At 39.8% G+C, this 18,678-nt stretch overlaps 5 protein-coding genes across 5 annotated transcripts in view; 3 read left to right on the top strand and 2 right to left on the bottom strand.

Annotated features, from left to right (window-relative positions):
• Nucleotides 1–6,181: 6,181 nt before the first annotated feature.
• On the bottom strand, nt 6,182–7,127 carry fahd1 (fumarylacetoacetate hydrolase domain containing 1). Its single transcript, XM_033971493.2, has one exon. It carries the CDS (start codon nt 7,029–7,031, stop codon nt 6,369–6,371), a length of 663 nt encoding a protein of 220 aa, XP_033827384.1. The 5' UTR covers nt 7,032–7,127; the 3' UTR covers nt 6,182–6,368.
• A 185-nt stretch (nt 7,128–7,312) lies between these two features.
• Nucleotides 7,313–10,124, top strand: LOC117374911 (hydroxyacylglutathione hydrolase, mitochondrial-like). The gene is made up of 9 exons (XM_033971130.2): nt 7,313–7,479; nt 7,848–8,032; nt 8,116–8,180; nt 8,479–8,596; nt 8,668–8,776; nt 8,843–8,946; nt 9,041–9,142; nt 9,221–9,300; nt 9,472–10,124. Exons 1-9 carry the CDS (start codon nt 7,413–7,415, stop codon nt 9,569–9,571), a joined length of 930 nt encoding a protein of 309 aa, XP_033827021.1. The 5' UTR covers nt 7,313–7,412; the 3' UTR covers nt 9,572–10,124.
• Nucleotides 10,125–10,159: 35 nt separating this feature from the next.
• Nucleotides 10,160–12,335, top strand: hagh (hydroxyacylglutathione hydrolase). The gene is made up of 8 exons (XM_055223731.1): nt 10,160–10,546; nt 10,725–10,789; nt 10,872–10,989; nt 11,060–11,168; nt 11,264–11,367; nt 11,471–11,572; nt 11,645–11,724; nt 11,822–12,335. The coding sequence occupies exons 1-8, from the start codon at nt 10,424–10,426 to the stop codon at nt 11,970–11,972; spliced, it is 852 nt and encodes a 283-aa protein (XP_055079706.1). The 5' UTR covers nt 10,160–10,423; the 3' UTR covers nt 11,973–12,335.
• Nucleotides 12,324–15,209, bottom strand: narfl (nuclear prelamin A recognition factor-like). Its single transcript, XM_033971129.2, has 11 exons — nt 15,090–15,209; nt 14,570–14,665; nt 14,317–14,460; nt 14,093–14,222; nt 13,881–14,015; nt 13,680–13,798; nt 13,476–13,605; nt 13,327–13,399; nt 13,111–13,248; nt 12,880–13,037; nt 12,324–12,792 (listed from the first exon to the last, which is right to left on the bottom strand). The coding sequence occupies exons 1-11, from the start codon at nt 15,153–15,155 to the stop codon at nt 12,551–12,553; spliced, it is 1,431 nt and encodes a 476-aa protein (XP_033827020.1). The 5' UTR covers nt 15,156–15,209; the 3' UTR covers nt 12,324–12,550.
• A 328-nt stretch (nt 15,210–15,537) lies between these two features.
• e4f1 (E4F transcription factor 1) overlaps nt 15,538–18,678 on the top strand; it is a 3,699-nt gene continuing 558 nt past the window's right edge. Inside the window, 14 exon segments of the mRNA XM_055223730.1 lie at nt 15,538–15,697; nt 15,923–16,029; nt 16,111–16,156; nt 16,232–16,410; nt 16,484–16,604; nt 16,679–16,831; nt 16,927–17,123; nt 17,197–17,433; nt 17,601–17,721; nt 17,791–17,849; nt 17,851–18,009; nt 18,120–18,318; nt 18,391–18,515; nt 18,665–18,678. The exon segment at nt 18,665–18,678 is cut by the window's right edge and continues 46 nt beyond it. Of these exon segments, the coding sequence (XP_055079705.1) occupies nt 15,601–15,697; nt 15,923–16,029; nt 16,111–16,156; nt 16,232–16,410; nt 16,484–16,604; nt 16,679–16,831; nt 16,927–17,123; nt 17,197–17,433; nt 17,601–17,721; nt 17,791–17,849; nt 17,851–18,009; nt 18,120–18,318; nt 18,391–18,515; nt 18,665–18,678 (1,814 nt within the window). The 5' untranslated portion in view covers nt 15,538–15,600.

Raw genomic sequence — 18,678 nt, 5'->3', positions numbered from 1 at the left:
TTGACTTTACACCATTGTTACCTCAAGTGTACATAGTTAAACCATACAGAGCATTTTGTATATAATGGTGCATTACTTATGACCTGTGGTTATAATTTGGAGCCATTCATGTTCAAATGAATGTTGCACATTATATTTTTGGTTATGTGTGTACAGTATGTAGTATATTATAGTATGCTCCTGATAAGGACTACTACTTGTAAAACATAGTGTGGATAAAGGTTTCTTATCAAAAACGTTATTGTCTGAATATCATTTCAAATAATTTAATTCCTGCTGGGTAGTAGTTTTAGTACTTTGGAGATTTTTCTGTATTCACAGTCAACATAACTTTTATACAGTATTGTATGGATTGAGAAAATACCACTCACTAATTTTAGGTTTAATAACCTTTGCTAAATCTCTTAGTTTATTTTAAATATATTGCATGTTATTATTGCTAATAATTTTTGTGCTTTTATGCTCATGCACAGGGTCTGAGTTGGTTCTTAGACTTTTTCCCTCTCATAGTTTCTGCACAGGACCATCGTGTGCACTGTCTGCATTAACCATAGCCTGTGGTTACAGTTATTTAAAAAAGTTGTCAGTGAACTTAGAGAGCCTTTTTTGAATACATTAGACATAGGAATGTAGTACAGTACCATTAGTGTGAACATTTTCATGATCATCACAATGCTTCCCCCTTTCCTATTTGGTATTGCTTTTAAGTTTCTAAGTCCTGGTTTAATACGTCTGGCATGGACCACACTAAAAAGTAACAGCACTCGTCTCACTTCATCTGTGGCTACTTTTATGGCTTGCTATTACCAGTTATTCTGATAGCTGCCATTAACAAACTAAAGACTCCAGTCTGCCATATGGTAAATGTGTTGGTTTGACGGTGTTAGGACAGCCTAGTCACTATGGGTCATTAAACCAGCAGAGCACCAAGTTTGATCTCAAGTTGTTGCTTAACACACTACAGTGGTACGAGAATACAAATTATGTGGATGGAAACAATACACAGACATAAGACAAGGAAAACGTAGTAGCCACTTGTGTTAATAATGAAGTATGTGTATTATTGCACCACCTTGGGTTTAAAGAAGTGATTGTATAGCTATGTGGAGTTTATGCTATTGGCGGAAATGTTTGCTTACTAATAGAAATGGGCAATATATCAAAATATCTAAAATGCAGGGAATGTTGTTTTGAAGATGTGCAATAATACACACGGAAAAAACTTGTTATAATCTTTCAAAACTTGGTATAAAGTGAACTTTGTGGACAATGCAGTCCTTTACATTTACATTTCTCAATATATTTGTAGATGCGTTTTATATAGTTTCTGTTGGATTGTCCATCCATCTATTGTCCATCCATCCATCTATTTTCATCCGGAACAGATGCCCGAGCCACCTCAGCTGGCTCCTCTCGATGTGGAGGACCAGTGGCTCTATTCCGACCTCCTCCTGTGTGACTGAGCCCCTCACCTTAACGGAGCGTCCAGCCACCCTGCCGAGGAAACTCATTTCGGACGCTTGTATCTGCCATTTTGTCCTTTCGGTCACTACCCAAAGCTCATGACCAAAGGTGAGGGTGAGGAACATAGATTGACCAATAAATCGAGAGCTTTAGGCTAGGCTCCTTCTTTATCACAACAGTCTGATACAGCGACCGCATCACTGCAGACGCTACATTGATCTGCCTGTCAATCTCACACTTCATCCTTCCCTCACTCGTGAACAAGACCCTGAGATACTTGAACTACTCCACCCGGAGAGGGCAGAACTGGTGATAAAGGGCAGAACCGGTGATAAAGGGCAGTCCTGGCGGAGTCCAACATGCACTGCCGGCAACGCAAACACAGCTTCTGCTCCGGTCTTACAGCGACCGGACAGCCCTTAGCATAGGGCCCCAGACCCCATACTCCCGGAGCACCCCCAAAGGGCACCACAAGGGACCCGGTCGAATGCCTTCTCCAGATCCACAAAACACATGCGGACTGGTTGGGCAAAGTCCTGTGGACCCTCGAGGACCTAATGGAGAGTACAGAGCTGGTCCAGTGTTCCCTGACCGGGACAAAAACCACACTGCTCCTCCTGAATCTGAGGTTTGACTGTTGGTTGGATTCTCCTCTCCAGTACCCTGGAATAGACTTTACCGGGAAAGCTTAGGAATTTAATTCCTCTGTAGTTGGAACACAGCCTCTGGTCCCCCCTTTTAAACAGAGGGACCACCACCCTGGTCAGCCATTCCACAGGCACTCTTCCCAATGGCTACATGATGTTGCAGAGACATGTCAGCCAAGCACCTCAGTGACTTCAGCAAGGGTGATGGATGAGTCCGCCTCCCAGTCCTCAGTGTCTGCTTCCTCCACAGAAGACATGACGGTGGGATTGAGGAGATCCTCAAAGTATTCCTTCCACAGTCCGACAACGTCCACAGTTGAAATTAGCATCTCTTCGCCTGCATTGTAAACAGTGTTGGTGAAGCACTGCTTCCGCCTCCTGAGGCGTCGAACGGTTTATCAGAATCTCTTTGAGGCCGACCGATAGTCCTCCTCCATGGTCTCCCCGAACTCCTCCAAACCCTGAGTTTTTGCGTCTGCGACGACATGAACCGCAGCTCGCTTGGCCCACTAGTACTCATCAGCTACCTCAGGAGTCCCACAAGCAAGCAAGCAAGACACTATAGAACTCCTTTCTTCAGCCTGATGGCATCCCTTACTTCTGGTGTCAACCACCAGGTTTGGGGGTTGCCGCCGCAACAGGCACCGCAAACCTTATGACCACAGCTATGAGCAGCCACATCAACAATAGACGTGGAGAACATGGCTCACTCGGAGTCCATGTCCTCAGCTTCCCCCAGGATCTGGGAGAAGCTCTCCCGGAGATGTGAGTTAAAAGCCCCTCTGACAGAGGGCTCTGCCAGATGTTCCCAACAGATCCTCACAGTACACTTGGGCCTGCCAGGTCTCTCCAGCCTCCTGGATAGCAGGAGTTGGGTTCCAGAGCCCAAGCTGTGTGTGGAAGTGAGGCTGGCTATATCTAGTCGGTAACGCTCAACCTCCTGCACAAGCTCAGGCTCCTTCCCCCTGGCCACCAGGCACTTGCTGTGGAGCACACACACCGGGCCTCACTCCAGGGTGGGGCCCTGGTAACGCCGGTCCGGGTGACGTCACTGGCCTCGCTTGCATACTCCTCATAAAGGGTTTCTGGACCACTCTTAGTCTGACCCTGTTTGAAATGGGTGACCCTAACAGGGGCATGAAACCACTGACAACATAGCTCCCAGGATTATTCGGTGCTCAAACCCCTCCCCCCAAAAAATCTTAATTTGAACAATGTTTAGATTCATTTACATCAGTATTGCCCACCCCAGCTTAATACTTAATAACATATCCAAAGTTATATGCATGATTTTAAAATAAAAAAGTAACATTTGAACATTATTTATAATTATGGCTTACTTAGTCTGTAAATTTCCTCTTACTGGGAATAGCAATTTGTTTACCTTTACTCTAAAAGCAGTTTCCGAACATTTTAAACCACAATTTCAGGCCATACCATCAATTCCTCATGGTGGATTTGTTTACTTGAGTGAAAATGGGCCAGCGAGGATGGTATTACAGGGCCACTGGTAATTTGTGAGATTAGAGGTGATGAGAGTTTGGTGAGGTGGCTGTTATTTAGGGAGAAAACAAGCACATGGCAAAGTAATGAGAAACATTTGGAGGGAGGAGACCAGTGCTGTGCTGAAGGATAGGAACCAAGCAGATAAAGGAGTGAGGATTACAGTGTTAAAAGTGGTTTGCCGCAAGATGAAGAAGGTTCCTACATTTTTCACCCAAACCACAGTCTCCAACGATAATTCAGGGAAGTAATGCTCGGGGATTTCTCTCTCGCTCTTTTGCGGTTGGGGCCTCACAGTATGCCGTTAAGTCCTGACTCCAATGTTAATTGATGGGAAAGTAATTTGGGTACGAGGGATTTTTCAATTGCATGGAATAATTCAATACAATGTGAGTGGGAAACTTTCAGGGACATGGGATTTACTATAGGACTAATTGTGTTTCACAGCACTTGGCCACATTATGCTATGATTTCAGCACTCGAATGGAAAATAGCAATTTTACTTGAATTTGTGAGTCCATTTTATTTGAAATGCATGGAGCGACATGAAATTAGCAAAACTGTTACATACTTTATTTTCCATGAAACATTAGCCATGTTGTCTTTCCAGATAAAAATCTAGTTAAATCAATGCCAGCAGGACACCTTTCAGTCAGTATATGGTAGATTCACTAAAATGAACCTTTTGTGATTGTAGGCCAAGATGTAAATAGAACGGAGGACAATTTACAGCACTACTATATATATATATATATATATATATATATATATATATATATATATATATATATATATATATATATATATATATATATATATATATATATATATATATATATATATATATATATATATATATATATATATATATAAATCTGTATACGAGTCTCCTCATAGTATTTTCTTATTCAGAGGAATGTGTCAAGTATGCATTTTCCAAAACAAACCAAGGATTTGACCTAGTAGCCTCAAAGAAGATGGATCATTCTACTCTTCTCTGTTTTGAGCCCATGGCTATAAACCAATGTTGTCATGGTGCAACATGTCACATAAAACACTCTAAAGAAGGTGAAACATGTCTCATTTTCCTACTTCTTGCTCTCTCTTTTGTCGGAAGTCTTGTCTGGGACCTTTTTCTGGGATTAGTGAGGGTATAAAATGTACAGTGTTCATGAAAAGGATGCCTATTCTATCCAAGCTTGGCTTAGTTTCAGCGTTTTGATTTCGAGTGACATCATAGCCTTCAGAGTGTCACCTTCCCAGTCCTGTGTGATGACTACATATTGCTTAATGTGGAGATCACTATGCCAGTGCCAAGGTGGAGCTTTGAAGCTATTGTAAAGGCAGGCTCAATGAGACAATATGCATGATTGAAAAAATATGACATTCTCACAGGATGATTGGTGTGGGAGTCCACCTACCTCTCTTGATGCCACATTTAATTGAACTGTCATAACTGTTTCAGTGATGGACATCATGAGCCCAGGGCGCCTTCAGAATCGCGGCATGAATGCTGTGTGAATCCCAGAGATAACGTGCCTTCAGGTGTGGAGAGACGATGTACACACGCTCAGGTTACACCAGACTGGCCCGGGACAGGCTGACAGAAGCTCTGATTGATCCTGAAAATAGAGAGGTCTCTGGGAGAATGAATATGGAACCAGGAGCTGATGCTCAACTGTCTCACAAGAATGTAGTTTGAGTTTGTCAAATATTAATTTAATTAATTATTTAAAAAAAAAGAAAAGTCATTCCAAATACACACGGACACCACTTAAGCTATGAATGTCAAATGTCAGACTTGGAGAGATTTATCCATGCATTTGTCTCCAGTAGATTAGACTACTGTAACAACCTGCTCACTGGCCTCTCCAAACGAGCCGTAATGCAGCTGCAGTAGATCCAGAACACTGCTACCCGGGTCTTGACTAGAACCAGGAAGTACGAGCACATAAGTCCTGTGCTCAGGTCTCTGCACTGGCTCCTGAGAATAGACTATATTTAAAGCAGCTCTGCTTGTGAACAATCTCTCCATGGACCAGCACCAAAGTACATCTCCCACATGTTAGTGCCATATGAAACATCTCACACTCTGAGGACTTCAGAGAACGGCCTCCAGCTGGTGCCCAGAGTCAGGACTAAACATGGGGAATCAGCATTTCAGTTTTATGTAGCTAAAACCTGGAACAGTCTTCCTGAAGATGAGAGACAGGCCTCTACTTTGACAATGTTGAAATCCAGGCTCAAATCAGTTCTGTTTAACTGTGCATATGAGGCTTTTATTCTGCACTCTTCTCTTCTAATGTTAATTTTATGATTATTTGTGATTATTTATGTTTTGATTCGTTGTATTGTGATTTTAATGTCTTTCTTATTCTGTAAATCACTTTGAATTACTTGGTGTACGAATTGTTCTATGCAAAAACTTGCCTTGCCTATGACATGACAAAATAGTTTCTGACTCAATACTGAAATCCTATTTTTTTTATTAGTTTGTACAGTATTCTTCACATTGTCCAAAACACCTTGAAATAAACATGAAGACAAACAATAAAAGTGACATGATATTAGACTGGGGTAACATTAGGACAGTAGCAAGGTAGCATGTCTGAAGGGACAGAAGACCTGAGAGACTGCTGCCACCTGTAGGGCACTAATTGACAGTACCATATTGAGATTTACAGATTTATATGGAGCCTCAGCTCAGCTCCGGCATATTCTTCACAGATCACACACTTTTGTTAATCACGCCCTTTAAAGTTCTTGTCTGTTTACTTTAAAAGTCATGGTCAGAATATCCTCTATTCCGGCCTGCAACTCGTCATGGTCCTGCACAGCGGAGACGCCTTTAGGGGTTCCAGTCAAGATGAGGTCCCCTTCTTCCAGGGTGATGAAGTCGCTGATATAGCTGATGAGATAAGGGATGGAGAAAATCATTTGTGACGTACAGCCGCTCTGCCGCAGCTGGTCGTTCACCTTGAGCCACAGCTTGACCTTTGAAGGATCCGGGATGTTTTCTTTGGGGATGAACTCACTGACTGGGCAGGACGTGTTAAAAGCCTTGGCCATGGTCCAGGGTAAGCCTTTGGACTTGCACTCGTCCTGGATGTCTCTGGCTGTCATATCCAAACATAAGGCATATCCCGCCACGTGGTCCATAGCGTCAGACTGTAGGATACTCGTGCCCCCTTTGCCTATGACCACCCCAAGTTCCACTTCATGGTGCAGGTTGCTGGTGTACAGTGGAACTAGGATGGGGGACCCCTCTCTTACGTAGGCTGTCGGCGGTTTTAAGAAAAGCACGGGTTCAGTAGGAATGGCATTTTTCAGCTCTTTAGCGTGATCTGCATAGTTTCGTCCAACACAAATTATTTTCCTACCCCATTCCCAAAACCGACTTATATTTCTTGCTGCCATTGCACTTCACGGTCACGTTATGCCACTCTAAAGCAGTTTGCTCCTGTTAAACCAAACTTTGACCCATACACTCCCACATATTAACTGAAATAACCTACGGTAGGCGGAAAAGGACAAAATACTACTATGCGTAAACGAAAAACACATATTATATTTAAAATAATCAATCAGAAATTTTATAAAAAATGTGTATACGTGTTATGATAGAAACTCTGGCGCAGTAAATTGTTATTGAAAATATTTTCTTGCCCTCTGAAATCACACCCCCGATCTTGATTGGTGGAGTCTTGGAGGTCAAAGTTGAAAAGTAGGCGGAGGCGGAACTACTGCACCAAAACCGAACTTTTCTGGTTTTAATATGATAAGACTATTGGAGCTGTTATGTTATTGAAGACACTGGTAAGGAGTGCATGCACTCTGGTAGGAGCCGTGACAGCCTTGAAATTTGGTACGTAGTCTACTGAATGCACGTTTAGCCCACATATACTGAGTGCGCTGTTTATGTCAGGGAACATGGATGGTATGTTTACTTTTTTGAAAAGCACATTACGGAGACGCTGTCAAGAGAAGACTACTGACTTAGCTGAGTCATTCTTTGCCAGCATTTTACACAATTAGCTGGACACATTTATGTCATTAGCGAAGCTTTTAATTGAATTGTAACTGTGTCAATGGTATTAATCTTAAATGTGTAATCCCTCAATCGTCCAGGTATGATCCATAATAAAAGAAAGTCAACTGGACAAATTGTCCTTTTGTCAGATTTTATATTTTTCTTTTGCTATTCTTAAGTGTGCTTTTTTTCCCCTTTTGAAGCCCCATTTGAAGTCCAGGCCCAGTCAGCTGCTCTGCTTCACACTGCTATAAGAAAAAGTTATCTGGTGGAACAAGCAAATATGAAGGTTGAACTAATCCCGGCACTTTCCGACAACTACATGTACCTGCTTATAGACCCAGACTCAAGAGAGGCTGCCGTTGTTGACCCTGTTGAGCCTATAAAGGTATGGTCTTGCTGTAGGTCTATTCATCCTCTTTAATTTCACTTGGCTCAAATATATTTCCTGTCCACACACTGCTTTTACAGGTTGTGGAAGCTATCAGAAAACATGGCGTTAAACTCACAACTGTTTTGACCACACATCACCATTGGTAGGGTTAATTCCTTATACAAATAGTGATGAATAGAATACAAATCACTTTATCATAAAATTTCAACACAACTGTGCGTTGTACCAATTCGATATTTATCTTCTTCCTTAGAGAGGTAACGTGATATTACTATCACCTGTCAGATGTCATTTACATTAGTTATATACACAATATTGATAGATCATTTGAATTATTCAGACTTTTTTGGTTGTAATTGTGTTGTTATTGGTGTGTTGTTTATTGTGTAATTCTATAATAACCTGTAAACTATAATAATAGAGCACTAAACTCTTTACAGGGATCACGCAGGCGGTAATGAGAAAATGGTGAAGTTGATGCCAGGTCTCAGAGTCTATGGAGCTGATGACAGGGTTGATGCAATTACAAAGAAAGTTCCAGACTCTCACAATTTTAAAGTAAATATCCCAGTACTAGACATTCTACAAATGCTCTTTCAGGAAGTCCTTTGTTGCATGTTTTGTTTCAGATTGGAACTCTTCATATTAAATGTCTTCATACACCATGCCACACTACAGGTCATGTATGTTACTATGTGACCAAAGAAAACTGCAGCGACCCGCCTGTTGTTTTCACAGGTATGCCAAAGTGTTTTCTAAACGGATGCAGATCCTAAATGCATTAACTTTTATCCTTGTTTGTAGGTGACACTTTGTTTGTTGCTGGTTGTGGTAAATTTTTTGAGGGAACAGCAGATCAAATGTACAGAGCTTTGATTGACATTCTTGGATCCCTCCCACCAGAAACTGTAATTTAACTTTTTCTGTTCTTTTACATTTTAACATAAAGTGTTCCATTTAACATTTTCAAATTAGTAACAGAAAAATTGTTTTTTGTTCCAGCGTGTCTACTGTGGTCATGAGTACACTGTCAACAATTTGAAATTTGCTCGCCACGTAGAACCAGACAATAAAGTTATTCGGGAAAAACTTGCATGGGCTAAGGTAAGTGTGATGCATGCAACCAGTCAAGCTCGTTCTGTAAATTAACTTAATTATACAAACGTATATTGTTTTCTGTAGGAGAAATGTGACAAAGGTGAACCCACTGTCCCTTCCACTTTGGCTGATGAATTTACTTTTAATCCTTTCATGAGAGTCAAGTATGTACAAAATGCTAAAAGAAAATGTTTGTTTATTTGTTTGTGTGCGTGTGTGTGTGCGCGCGCGTGTGTGTGTGTGTGTGTGTGTGCGTGTGCGCGCGCGTGTGTGTACACATACATATATACATACATTTTTATTAAAAATATCATTCTTTGCCTCAACCCTTGAAGAGAGAAGACTGTGCAGGATCATGTTAAGCAAACAAGTCCAGTGGAAACCATGAGAAGCCTTCGTAAAGAAAAGGACTCTTTCCGTGTCCCTAAAGAGTGATAGTTGCACAGTTTTGTTTTTTTTTGCACTGTTAACATCATCTGCTCTGCAAGAAGCTCTATTAGTATTGCATTTCTTTGTTATTCATTCATAAGTTTCTATTTCATCTATACAGTTTAAAAATATGTGTACAAAGTGAATTTTATGCAAGTCTTTAGACTACAATCTTAAAACAATAGTGAGATATTGTTAAGAAATTATATATAAAATGTAAAATATAATGTGTGGACCTGTCTGATTCTGCTTTGTAAAGACTGCTTACTTTAAACAATCTTCATGTACATGTAAAAAGTTAAAATTTGATTTTATGTTACATATTTTATTTTCTAAAAGTCTGGATGTGTGCAGGAGTAATGTATGTTGGACATAAACACGCACAAGCCACAGAGAGTGAGGGAGTCATCATCAAAAAACGTATTTAAGTCCAAATATATTTTTGTATACAAGTCTTTATGCCGTAGTAACGTTTTCTGTAAACGTGACACTCAAAAAAAAAAATAAAGTAATGCGGTTTGATGTGTCTGAATCGATTAAAAATGCCTGGGTTTGACGGTGTCACTCTAACTTCCTTCATCCCAACCATAATCACAAACCGAGCGAGAGCCGAAATGCAGGATTAACACTGCGCGCATAAGAACAGGCGCACATCTTTCTGCATAAGGTTATTGTTTCTTAACGTATGCATTTTATGATTACAGAAAAACGTGCTATTTTGGTGCCTGTTGTCGAACTTTTGGGTGGTTCATTTCTGTAACTGACTTACTGTTGCTACGGCAAACTGCAGAGCTGCTTTAGTGTAATAAACAATATTGGCAAACGAACATCTTCCCAAGGGTCGTGACGATTGTGCGCATGCGTGAGATTGGTGCCATGAAGGTAAAGGTGATTTCCATCCTGGAGGACAACTACATGTATCTGGTCATAGAGGAGGAGAGTAAACTGGCTCTGGCAGTGGATCCAGCTGTCCCCCACAGGGTAAGGGCCACATTCACACTATAAGTACATGTAAAAACATGTATGTATCATAACTTTAGTGGGCACTGGTAATTGCATGAACCCATTCAACAACAAAGTATAAACAGTAATCAAAAGGATATATAAATGTTATACATAGAAACCTGATCAATTAAACATTCATTTGCATCTTTCTTAGCTGCTAGAAATTGTGAAGAGGGAGGGCTTGTCTCTGACAGCTATTCTCACTACACATCATCACTGGTTAGTTTATTTTATTTTATTGTATTATATCCCAGAATAAACCTTTAGTAGTGTTTTACATTTTCTTGTTTGCAATACCCAGGGACCATGCCAGAGGAAATGAAGCTCTTGTCAAAGAGATTCCAGATCTGAAGGTATATGGAGGGGACGACCGCATTGATGGTCTCACGGATAAAGTGTCCAATGCTCAGGAACTCAAGGTAACTATACTACTCACCATGTTTGAGTAGTACAAGAGTAAAATCACTCTCATTTAATCAACTTTTGCAGTTCAACTCTATCAATGTCAGGTGCCTATTCACTCCCTGCCATACCTCTGGTCACATGTGCTACTTTGTCTGGGAGGATGAGTGCACTGATGCCCCAGCAGTGTTTACAGGTCTGTCTTTTGAGGTAGCACACTAAACAAACAGCTTTTAGGCTAAATCTGTTGCAATGATAGTTTTAATCAAGATTTTTATGCCTTTTATTTAGGAGATACACTATTTATTGGTGGATGTGGACGTTTCTGTGAGGGTACAGCTGAGCAAATGTATCATAACCTCACACAAGTACTGGGCTCTCTTCCACAGAACACGGTAACGTGACCTCAACCAGAGACTGACTCATGAGTAAACACAACAGTGAAGGCACTGACTATTGATCGTTTGCACAATGAGCTTCTTTTGTGTGTTGTTGTAGAAAGTCTTTTGTGGACATGAATACACCATAAAGAATTTAAAGTTTGCCATGCTAGTGGAGCCCGAAAATGAGAAAGTCAAAGAAATGTTGAGCTGGGCCAGAGTATGTCTGCATCAAATTAGCTTATATTAAACCTCTTTTTTTGTCATGTTAATGGTATTTTTATTCTAACAGGCAAGAGATGATGACGACAAACCCACTGTGCCATCTACTCTAATGGATGAATTTGATTACAACCCTTTTCTCCGTCTTTCGTAAGTAGTGTCTCTGCCTTATCAACATAAAACTCTTAAATGAGTTAAATGAACTAAATACATGAGTAAAATGTATGCTTTAAATCTTTTTGAACAGAGAGGAGGGAGTGCAAAAATTCACCAAAAAGACAGATCCCATAGAGGTTTTGAGGGTTCTGCGCAAGGAGAAAGACAATTTTAAAAAGCCAAAAGAAAGGTTGCCTCCTCATGCAATGTTGGCTTTGGAGTGGGGACTTCTCAGGCCTTGACAAATAGTTTAATGACTCTTAATAGCATATAGCATAATATCGGATTTAGCAAGACACAAGCCTGTGAACATGTGCTGTGCTGTTGTTTTTCTAACCCCTCAAAGGGTTGTGTGCAACTACTGTTAACTCGTAAGTCACATTTATAAGATCCTAATCAATATTTATTTATAGATCAGTTCCCCAGGTCTCTGTAAAATTATCAAGATGATCCTTATAAGATTTCTACACATTTTGATTTGTTATTTAGTGTAAACCATGTTTTTAGTACATACTCATTTCACCAAACTTATTTGTTGTCTATTGTAGTTGGTAGTTCTTTTATGTACTGAACTGTTAATAAAGTTCCGTATTACCTTGCACTTCAAAATACCTTTATTCAAAAATATATTATTTTGTCTAGGTTTTTTTTATCATAAATATGGCAACACAAGAGACAAATTTACACAGGATCTGCCACTTGTTTGACCTTATTCAAGATCTTACCTGGTCCCCTCCGAGAAACAAATGCATATTGTTGGTTACATAGGTTTCCGTAATTCCTTTCTATATTATAGGTGTAAGTTTAAGGTCAAGTTAGTTCACCACTTCATAGTGAGTCCATTGGTCATCTTCTCCACTGTGTGGTACTGCGTGTGCAGCAGCTCCCTGGCTCTTTCACTGCCTACACTCTGCAGCCATGTTTCATACAGCTCAGACACATGAGTGTCATCCTCTGGAAGCACTGGAAGGTCTGCTTTGTAGAGCTCATCAACTTTCTGGAGAAGCTCCTTTGGGTTTTGACCTGATGAAGGTTTGACTTGCCCACCACCATTGATGCATCCTAAAAATATGTTTATTAATAAAACTTCAAAAAACAATTGCATTATGTGTAATTAGCATTTCAGGCTGTACAGTATACAATTCTCACCTGAGGGACAGGCCATAACTTCAACAAAGTGATAGGGTGATTTTCCTCTTTTGAGTTTTTGTACAAGATTCTGAATATTACGAAAACCATACGCTGCAGCAAATGACAACAGGACAACGCCATTTCTTTCCAAAGTTATCTCCTGGAAGTCTTTATTTCTGTGCAGGGAATTTCTTTTGTTAGTTATAGATGATTATAATTCTATTACAAGTCTCTTTCACTCAAACCTACCTGAGAGTCTTGTATGAGAGCTCCTTAATCTCTTCTCCAAACAACTGTTTGGCAGCATTGATAAAAACATGATGGAGGTAACCCCCAGAGCTACCACCTGCATGGCTCAAGTACTCATTCTCACTCACATTACTGAACCTGTGTAAACATACATTGAAACATATTTCAATAACGTTTTAATTAAATAAATGCCATTTAAAAGGACCCAAAACTTACAGAATGTCAAGTGGCATAGGTGTCACATCATTTAAACTTACATTTTCCTCTTCCAGCATTTTCAGAACCTCACCTATAGGAAACAATACAACATTTTACAATGTATATTTGACCAATTTTGCATGAAAATTCAAAGGGAGACTAGTTGCCTGAAGTAATGACACAATCAACTTCTCGAGTCTCATCATTTGTTAGGTAGAAATCTGGCCTTGAGGCCTCAAGTTTCTTATCAAAGCATGGCATGACTGTCACATGGTATATCTGCTGAGGACTGAGCCCCTGGTAGAAACAAACTGAATTATTAAACTGTGTAAGCATATGTATTATATCTTTTAAAATGTCATAGGAAGCACCTGTTGCTCAGCAAAATAACATTTAACTAGCGATCCCATCATCTGCTGAGGCGACCGAGTAGAGCTAATATATGGAAGAATAAATTCTCCATGTGTCTTTTCAGCATAACAAATCCATCCTGGACAAAGCAAAGGACACATAAATTTGAAAAACAATAATAAAAGAAAATGTTTTGCAAATTAATCTAAATCATGCTGTACCTGGACAGGCAGACGTCAGCATTGGCAGAGCTTTGCAATCCTGTTCCTTTCTCTGGAAGCGCTCCAGAAATTCTTTCTCGCTCTCCAGGAGACTGAACGTGCGACTAAAGCTAGTGTCAAACACATGGTGTACTCCTGGGGCACATCCCTTATTTAAATTAGTCTCATGACTAAAAGTTTTTGTGAAATAAAATGAAAGTAGACATTATTACCTAGGTTTTTCAGGAATGTGGTAAGTCTTCTGCCCGTCTCACTACTGCTGAGGCCATAGTGTGCAGCAAGTGATGCTCTCGACTGTGGTGACACAGACACCACAACCACTTTCTGCTCTTTTTCATTTATCTGTTTAATTAACAGATTTACACATAGTTGCACTGACTTACACAAAAACATTACTCCATACTGACTGCACACACATGAAATTCAGCATACATACTTTGTTGTTGCGAAGCACCTTAAAAAGCTCCTCATGGCTTTGCTGTGTAATAAGGACACTCTCAGCTGAAGTGATACAACCACTGCAGGCCAGACAATCATTGAGAGTGATCTTGGCTCTCTCTAACTTTTGTTTCCCACCATCCTACACCAAAAATAAACACATGACCGGAGAACATAGAATCAAAAATTAGTAACAATACAAATAGTTATTAAATTATACAATATCTCCATCTAGACATCTACTCACATACCTGATTGACCTGGATATAACTGCCATCATCTTCTATCTGAATTTTGGCCACAGATTTTCCTTGTTTCTTTTCGACTTTCACAGGCTTGACACATTCCTGTACAACATAAAACAATGCCATAACAAAACAAAAACATTATGGTGTTCATCCACTAAATATTCAATACAATTCAACACTTCTCATCATAAGAATAGCATACGTGGTTGCCTCATTACAAAAGCGATTTTATTTCTCTAGTAAATGTTTGTTTGGTTGTTACAGGTTGAGAAAGTAGTAAGTAGCCATGAAGGTTTATTAAAGTTGCCTGCTTGTATCATTTTAGTGAAAAATTTAGTTTAGCTCACATAGCAGTTTTCTAGCTTAGTCACAATGACAATTAAAAAACAAACAGCACCACTAGCACGTCACATCTTAGGAGAAACGCTCTCTTGTTAAAATATAATACTACAGTAAGCGGATTAGACGTGTGCAACAGTGCGCATACATTACATTATCTATACAGTAAATACACACTGGGCACCTGAGATGGTGTGATGAAATCATCCAGGTCTGTCAGCTGTAGAACACCGCTGAAGTGCGACGCCATTGCTCTGCTTATGCTCTTCTTTGGAGATTTTGTGACCGATCGCAGTGGTCTGGGACATGCCTGGACAGTAGCGCCGACTGCTGTTTATTATGGCACATTACAACTACAACTATTCACACAAAACCTTGTACCAACAGTATCAGTTACGTTTCTTTAAGATGTATTACATATATTGTTTGTGATATTGTATGGATTTTTAATTCATACAAAATAAAAATAAATAAATTAAATAAATAAATACATAATAAAACCATAAACAACAGTAGGCCCGGAGATTCATATATATTTGATTATTAGGAAACTCTCATTATACATTATACTAAGTTTGTTCAATAAAAACACGTGCATAAAGCCCACTGCTGAAGCACAGGTTGTTATGACTACGTAGTCGTAAATCCGCCATGTTCCTTCTCCGTTGCAGCGTTGCGACAGAGATCCGAACGACATGAGTGTAAAAAATGATAATACGGCAGAAACAGAGACGGAGGAAACGAAAAACGGCAATGAGACGATCACCATTCACACCAGTCTCGGAGATGAGGGTCAGTTGTTTCATGTAAAATGCCAGCTACAATGTATTTATTTACCTTTGGCCTGCGTTAACAGCCCTCTACACCACAAATGCATGAGCTAAGCTAGCTGCCATTAGCAAAACAAAGCTAATCCCTCAATTTTAAAACAAGTAGCTAAATAGGCATGCTTCATATCATCCATAATATAATGATTCGGTTTTTTGTCCTTACCACCGTGATATGTTGTTTATGCAGATGAAGACGTACACAAATGTGGCCGCTGTCAAGCCGAGTTTTCCACTCTGGATGCTTTCATTCAGCACAAGTTACACAAGAATTGCAAACGGGAAACCGGCAACCAAGTAATGACACAAATATTTTATTGTATAAATATAGAACTATTATATAATTGCATATATAACTTTAACATGAACTTCTTACAGGTCGCTGAATCTAATGGAAGTTTTCCAAACGTGAAAACACTTGAAAGTATGTCAAACATTAATGATGGTGTCATAAGGACAGATGCAATTTTACTTTCCCCCCTCCCTCCCACCCAAACAGATGATAACAGCTTGGGTCGAGGTCAAAGAAGGAAAAGACCTTCACATAAAGCCACCAACCAGTCACATCGGACAGATAGATCCCCATCTGACAGTGGTGCTGAGACTGACAAAAATGATTACACTGTCAACACTGACGGGCGCTATTTATGTGGTGTGTGTGAGAAGACATTCAAAACTGTGAGTTATACACTACTGTACTTAATTGAAAACATGTGCTTCCACTCATCCTGAACTTCTTTTTAATTGACAGCTCAACATCTTGAGAACCCACTTGAAAACACACACAGATGAGAAAAACTTTAAATGTGAATTATGCAACACCTCTTTTAGAACTAAAGGTTCCCTAATTCGACATAATCGGCGCCATACAGGTAAAAGAATAACCTATTTAGTGTTGTTGTTTTTTTTGGTTTTTTTTTAATCAACATTTTTTGTTTTTGTTTAGATGAACGACCTTATCGGTGTAACTTGTGTGGTCAGTCCTTTAGAGAATCCGGGGCTCTCACAAGACATCTAAAGTCTCTTACTCCTTGCACAGAAAAGATTCGCTTTGTTCAATATAAGGAAATACTTGTCAGCAAAGATGGTGCACGCAAAGGTAGGTTTTTGATTAAGAAATTATTTTATTAAGTCGTGTCTTAGCACAATTTTGGTCAGTATACATTGACAAAACCATTGCTATTAATGACCCAGGAGTGGATACTGACTGCGACTCAACAGCTGAACCTCAAGAAATGATTGTAGTGCAACAGCAGCCAAGTGAGGAGAATGAGAATGAGGATGTAGGGACGCAGACAGCTGTGGTCAATGTGGTTGAAATGGGATCCCAGGAAGTCCTTCATCAGGTTCACATCACTATGGCCGTTGATGAAGCGACTCAAGAACAACAGGTTAGTTAAAAAAAATAGCATATTGATTTTAGCAATTGTTGCCTTGTATAATTCCTTTTATTTCTGTCTTTAGGTTATGGTTGAGCAGGCGCAAGCGGAAGCATTAGCGGCAGCAGCAGCGGCAGGTGACAGCCTCATCTGTCAGGCAATCATAAACTCTGGCATTGCTCTGGAAACTGAAGAAACAGTGGTAGAAGAGACTTCAGAGGAGCCGGAGGGAATAACTAAAGTCATCTCTGTCTGCCCTGAAACTGCAGAGAATATTACAGAGATCCATGTCAAAGATGAACTAATGGATGTGGATGTTGAAGTAAGAAAATGTATTTATTTAAATTATGTTTTTGCCTTTGTATGCTATAAAAACTTATATCACAGAACATCTGGCTTGATTTTAATGGGCTGTTTTTTAATCTGTTGTGAACTTAATAAGCGCATTATATCATCTCCATATCCAATTTGTATTTATATGTGTCATAGGAGACAGAAGATGGAGAGGGGGATGGAGAAGTTAACAAATCTAAACTACATAAATGTCCTCATTGTGACCGTACTTTTAAGGGAATTAACTACCTCCGCTTTCATGTTAAGGGTCATTTGGGTAAGCAGATAACTCAAATTATTGGTTTAAAAAAAAAAAAACTCGCCTCAACTTACCTTTTCCTGACAGGGTATAAGCCTTTCAAGTGCACCATCTGCCAGAAAGATTTTTTGTCTGGTTATTTACTGAAAAAAACACATGGAGGTCCATGTTAGTGAAAGACGGTACAAGTGTGGGGAGTGTGGGAAGCTCTACAAAACCATTGGACATGTTCGAGAGCACATGAGGGCTCATTCAGATGAAAGACCTTACCACTGCAACAAATGTGACAGAGGTTATAAGACCAAGGTAATAAATGTTTAATAAATAATTATCCTTCCCTAAAGGGTTCAACTTTAGTCCCCAGTTTGTTTCAGATGTTTAATAAAATGATAAATATATGCCTGTGATTTGTTCAGAATGCCTTGCAAGTGCACCAGCGGACCCATGGGGATGAGAAACCATTTGTTTGTCAGTACTGCACGAGAAGTTTCAGAGAAAAGGGTTCTTTGGTACGACACATACGACATCACACTGGAGAAAAGCCATACAAGTGTCCCAAATGCGGTCGTGGCTTTGCTGAACATGGGACCCTCAATCGCCACATGCGTGCTAAAGGTATAGAGAAATCCAAACTGCATTCTCTTTTTGTGTTCTGCTAAGTTAACCACCTCTTATAACGTCCACCAGGGGGCTGCCAAAAAGAGGATTCCAGTGAGCAGCAGGCCACAGCAGCTCTTATCTCAGAAGACCCTCATGCGGTCCTGGTGGAGTTCTCCTCTGTTGTGGCAGACACACAGGAGTATATTATCAAGGTATAGTTAATGCAATTGTCACATACTGGTAAATTGGTCATGCAAGTTGAGAAAGCATCAATCTATTTTACTTTTACTGAATTGCAACTCTTGGCTGATATATATTTGAGTTCAGTAGCTCTTTTCTAAAACTTATGCTTTACCTGTAGACTCAAAATGATGA

Source organism: Periophthalmus magnuspinnatus, chromosome 8, assembly GCF_009829125.3.
Source record: "Periophthalmus magnuspinnatus isolate fPerMag1 chromosome 8, fPerMag1.2.pri, whole genome shotgun sequence".
Lineage (NCBI taxonomy): Eukaryota > Metazoa > Chordata > Actinopteri > Gobiiformes > Gobiidae > Periophthalmus > Periophthalmus magnuspinnatus.
Note: the sequence above shows the minus strand (reverse complement) of the source record. Positions and strands in the feature narration are given on the sequence as shown.

Coding starts and splice junctions, on each gene's coding strand:
- fahd1 (XM_033971493.2), bottom strand. CDS start 7,031: ATGGCAGCAAGAAATATAAGTCGGTTTTGGGAATGGGGTAGGAAAATA.
- narfl (XM_033971129.2), bottom strand. CDS start 15,155: ATGGCGTCGCACTTCAGCGGTGTTCTACAGCTGACAGACCTGGATGAT. Junction 14,016..14,092: donor CACATTCCTGAAAAACCTAG/GTAATAATGTCT, acceptor GATGTGCCCCAG/GAGTACACCATGTGTTTGAC. Junction 13,799..13,880: donor GCTGACGTCTGCCTGTCCAG/GTACAGCATGAT, acceptor TGCTTTGTCCAG/GATGGATTTGTTATGCTGAA.
- hagh (XM_055223731.1), top strand. CDS start 10,424: ATGCGTGAGATTGGTGCCATGAAGGTAAAGGTGATTTCCATCCTGGAG. Junction 10,990..11,059: donor CCAATGCTCAGGAACTCAAG/GTAACTATACTA, acceptor CAACTTTTGCAG/TTCAACTCTATCAATGTCAG. Junction 11,573..11,644: donor AAATGTTGAGCTGGGCCAGA/GTATGTCTGCAT, acceptor TTATTCTAACAG/GCAAGAGATGATGACGACAA.
- LOC117374911 (XM_033971130.2), top strand. CDS start 7,413: ATGTTATTGAAGACACTGGTAAGGAGTGCATGCACTCTGGTAGGAGCC. Junction 7,480..7,847: donor CGTGACAGCCTTGAAATTTG/GTACGTAGTCTA, acceptor CCCCTTTTGAAG/CCCCATTTGAAGTCCAGGCC. Junction 9,143..9,220: donor AAAAACTTGCATGGGCTAAG/GTAAGTGTGATG, acceptor TGTTTTCTGTAG/GAGAAATGTGACAAAGGTGA.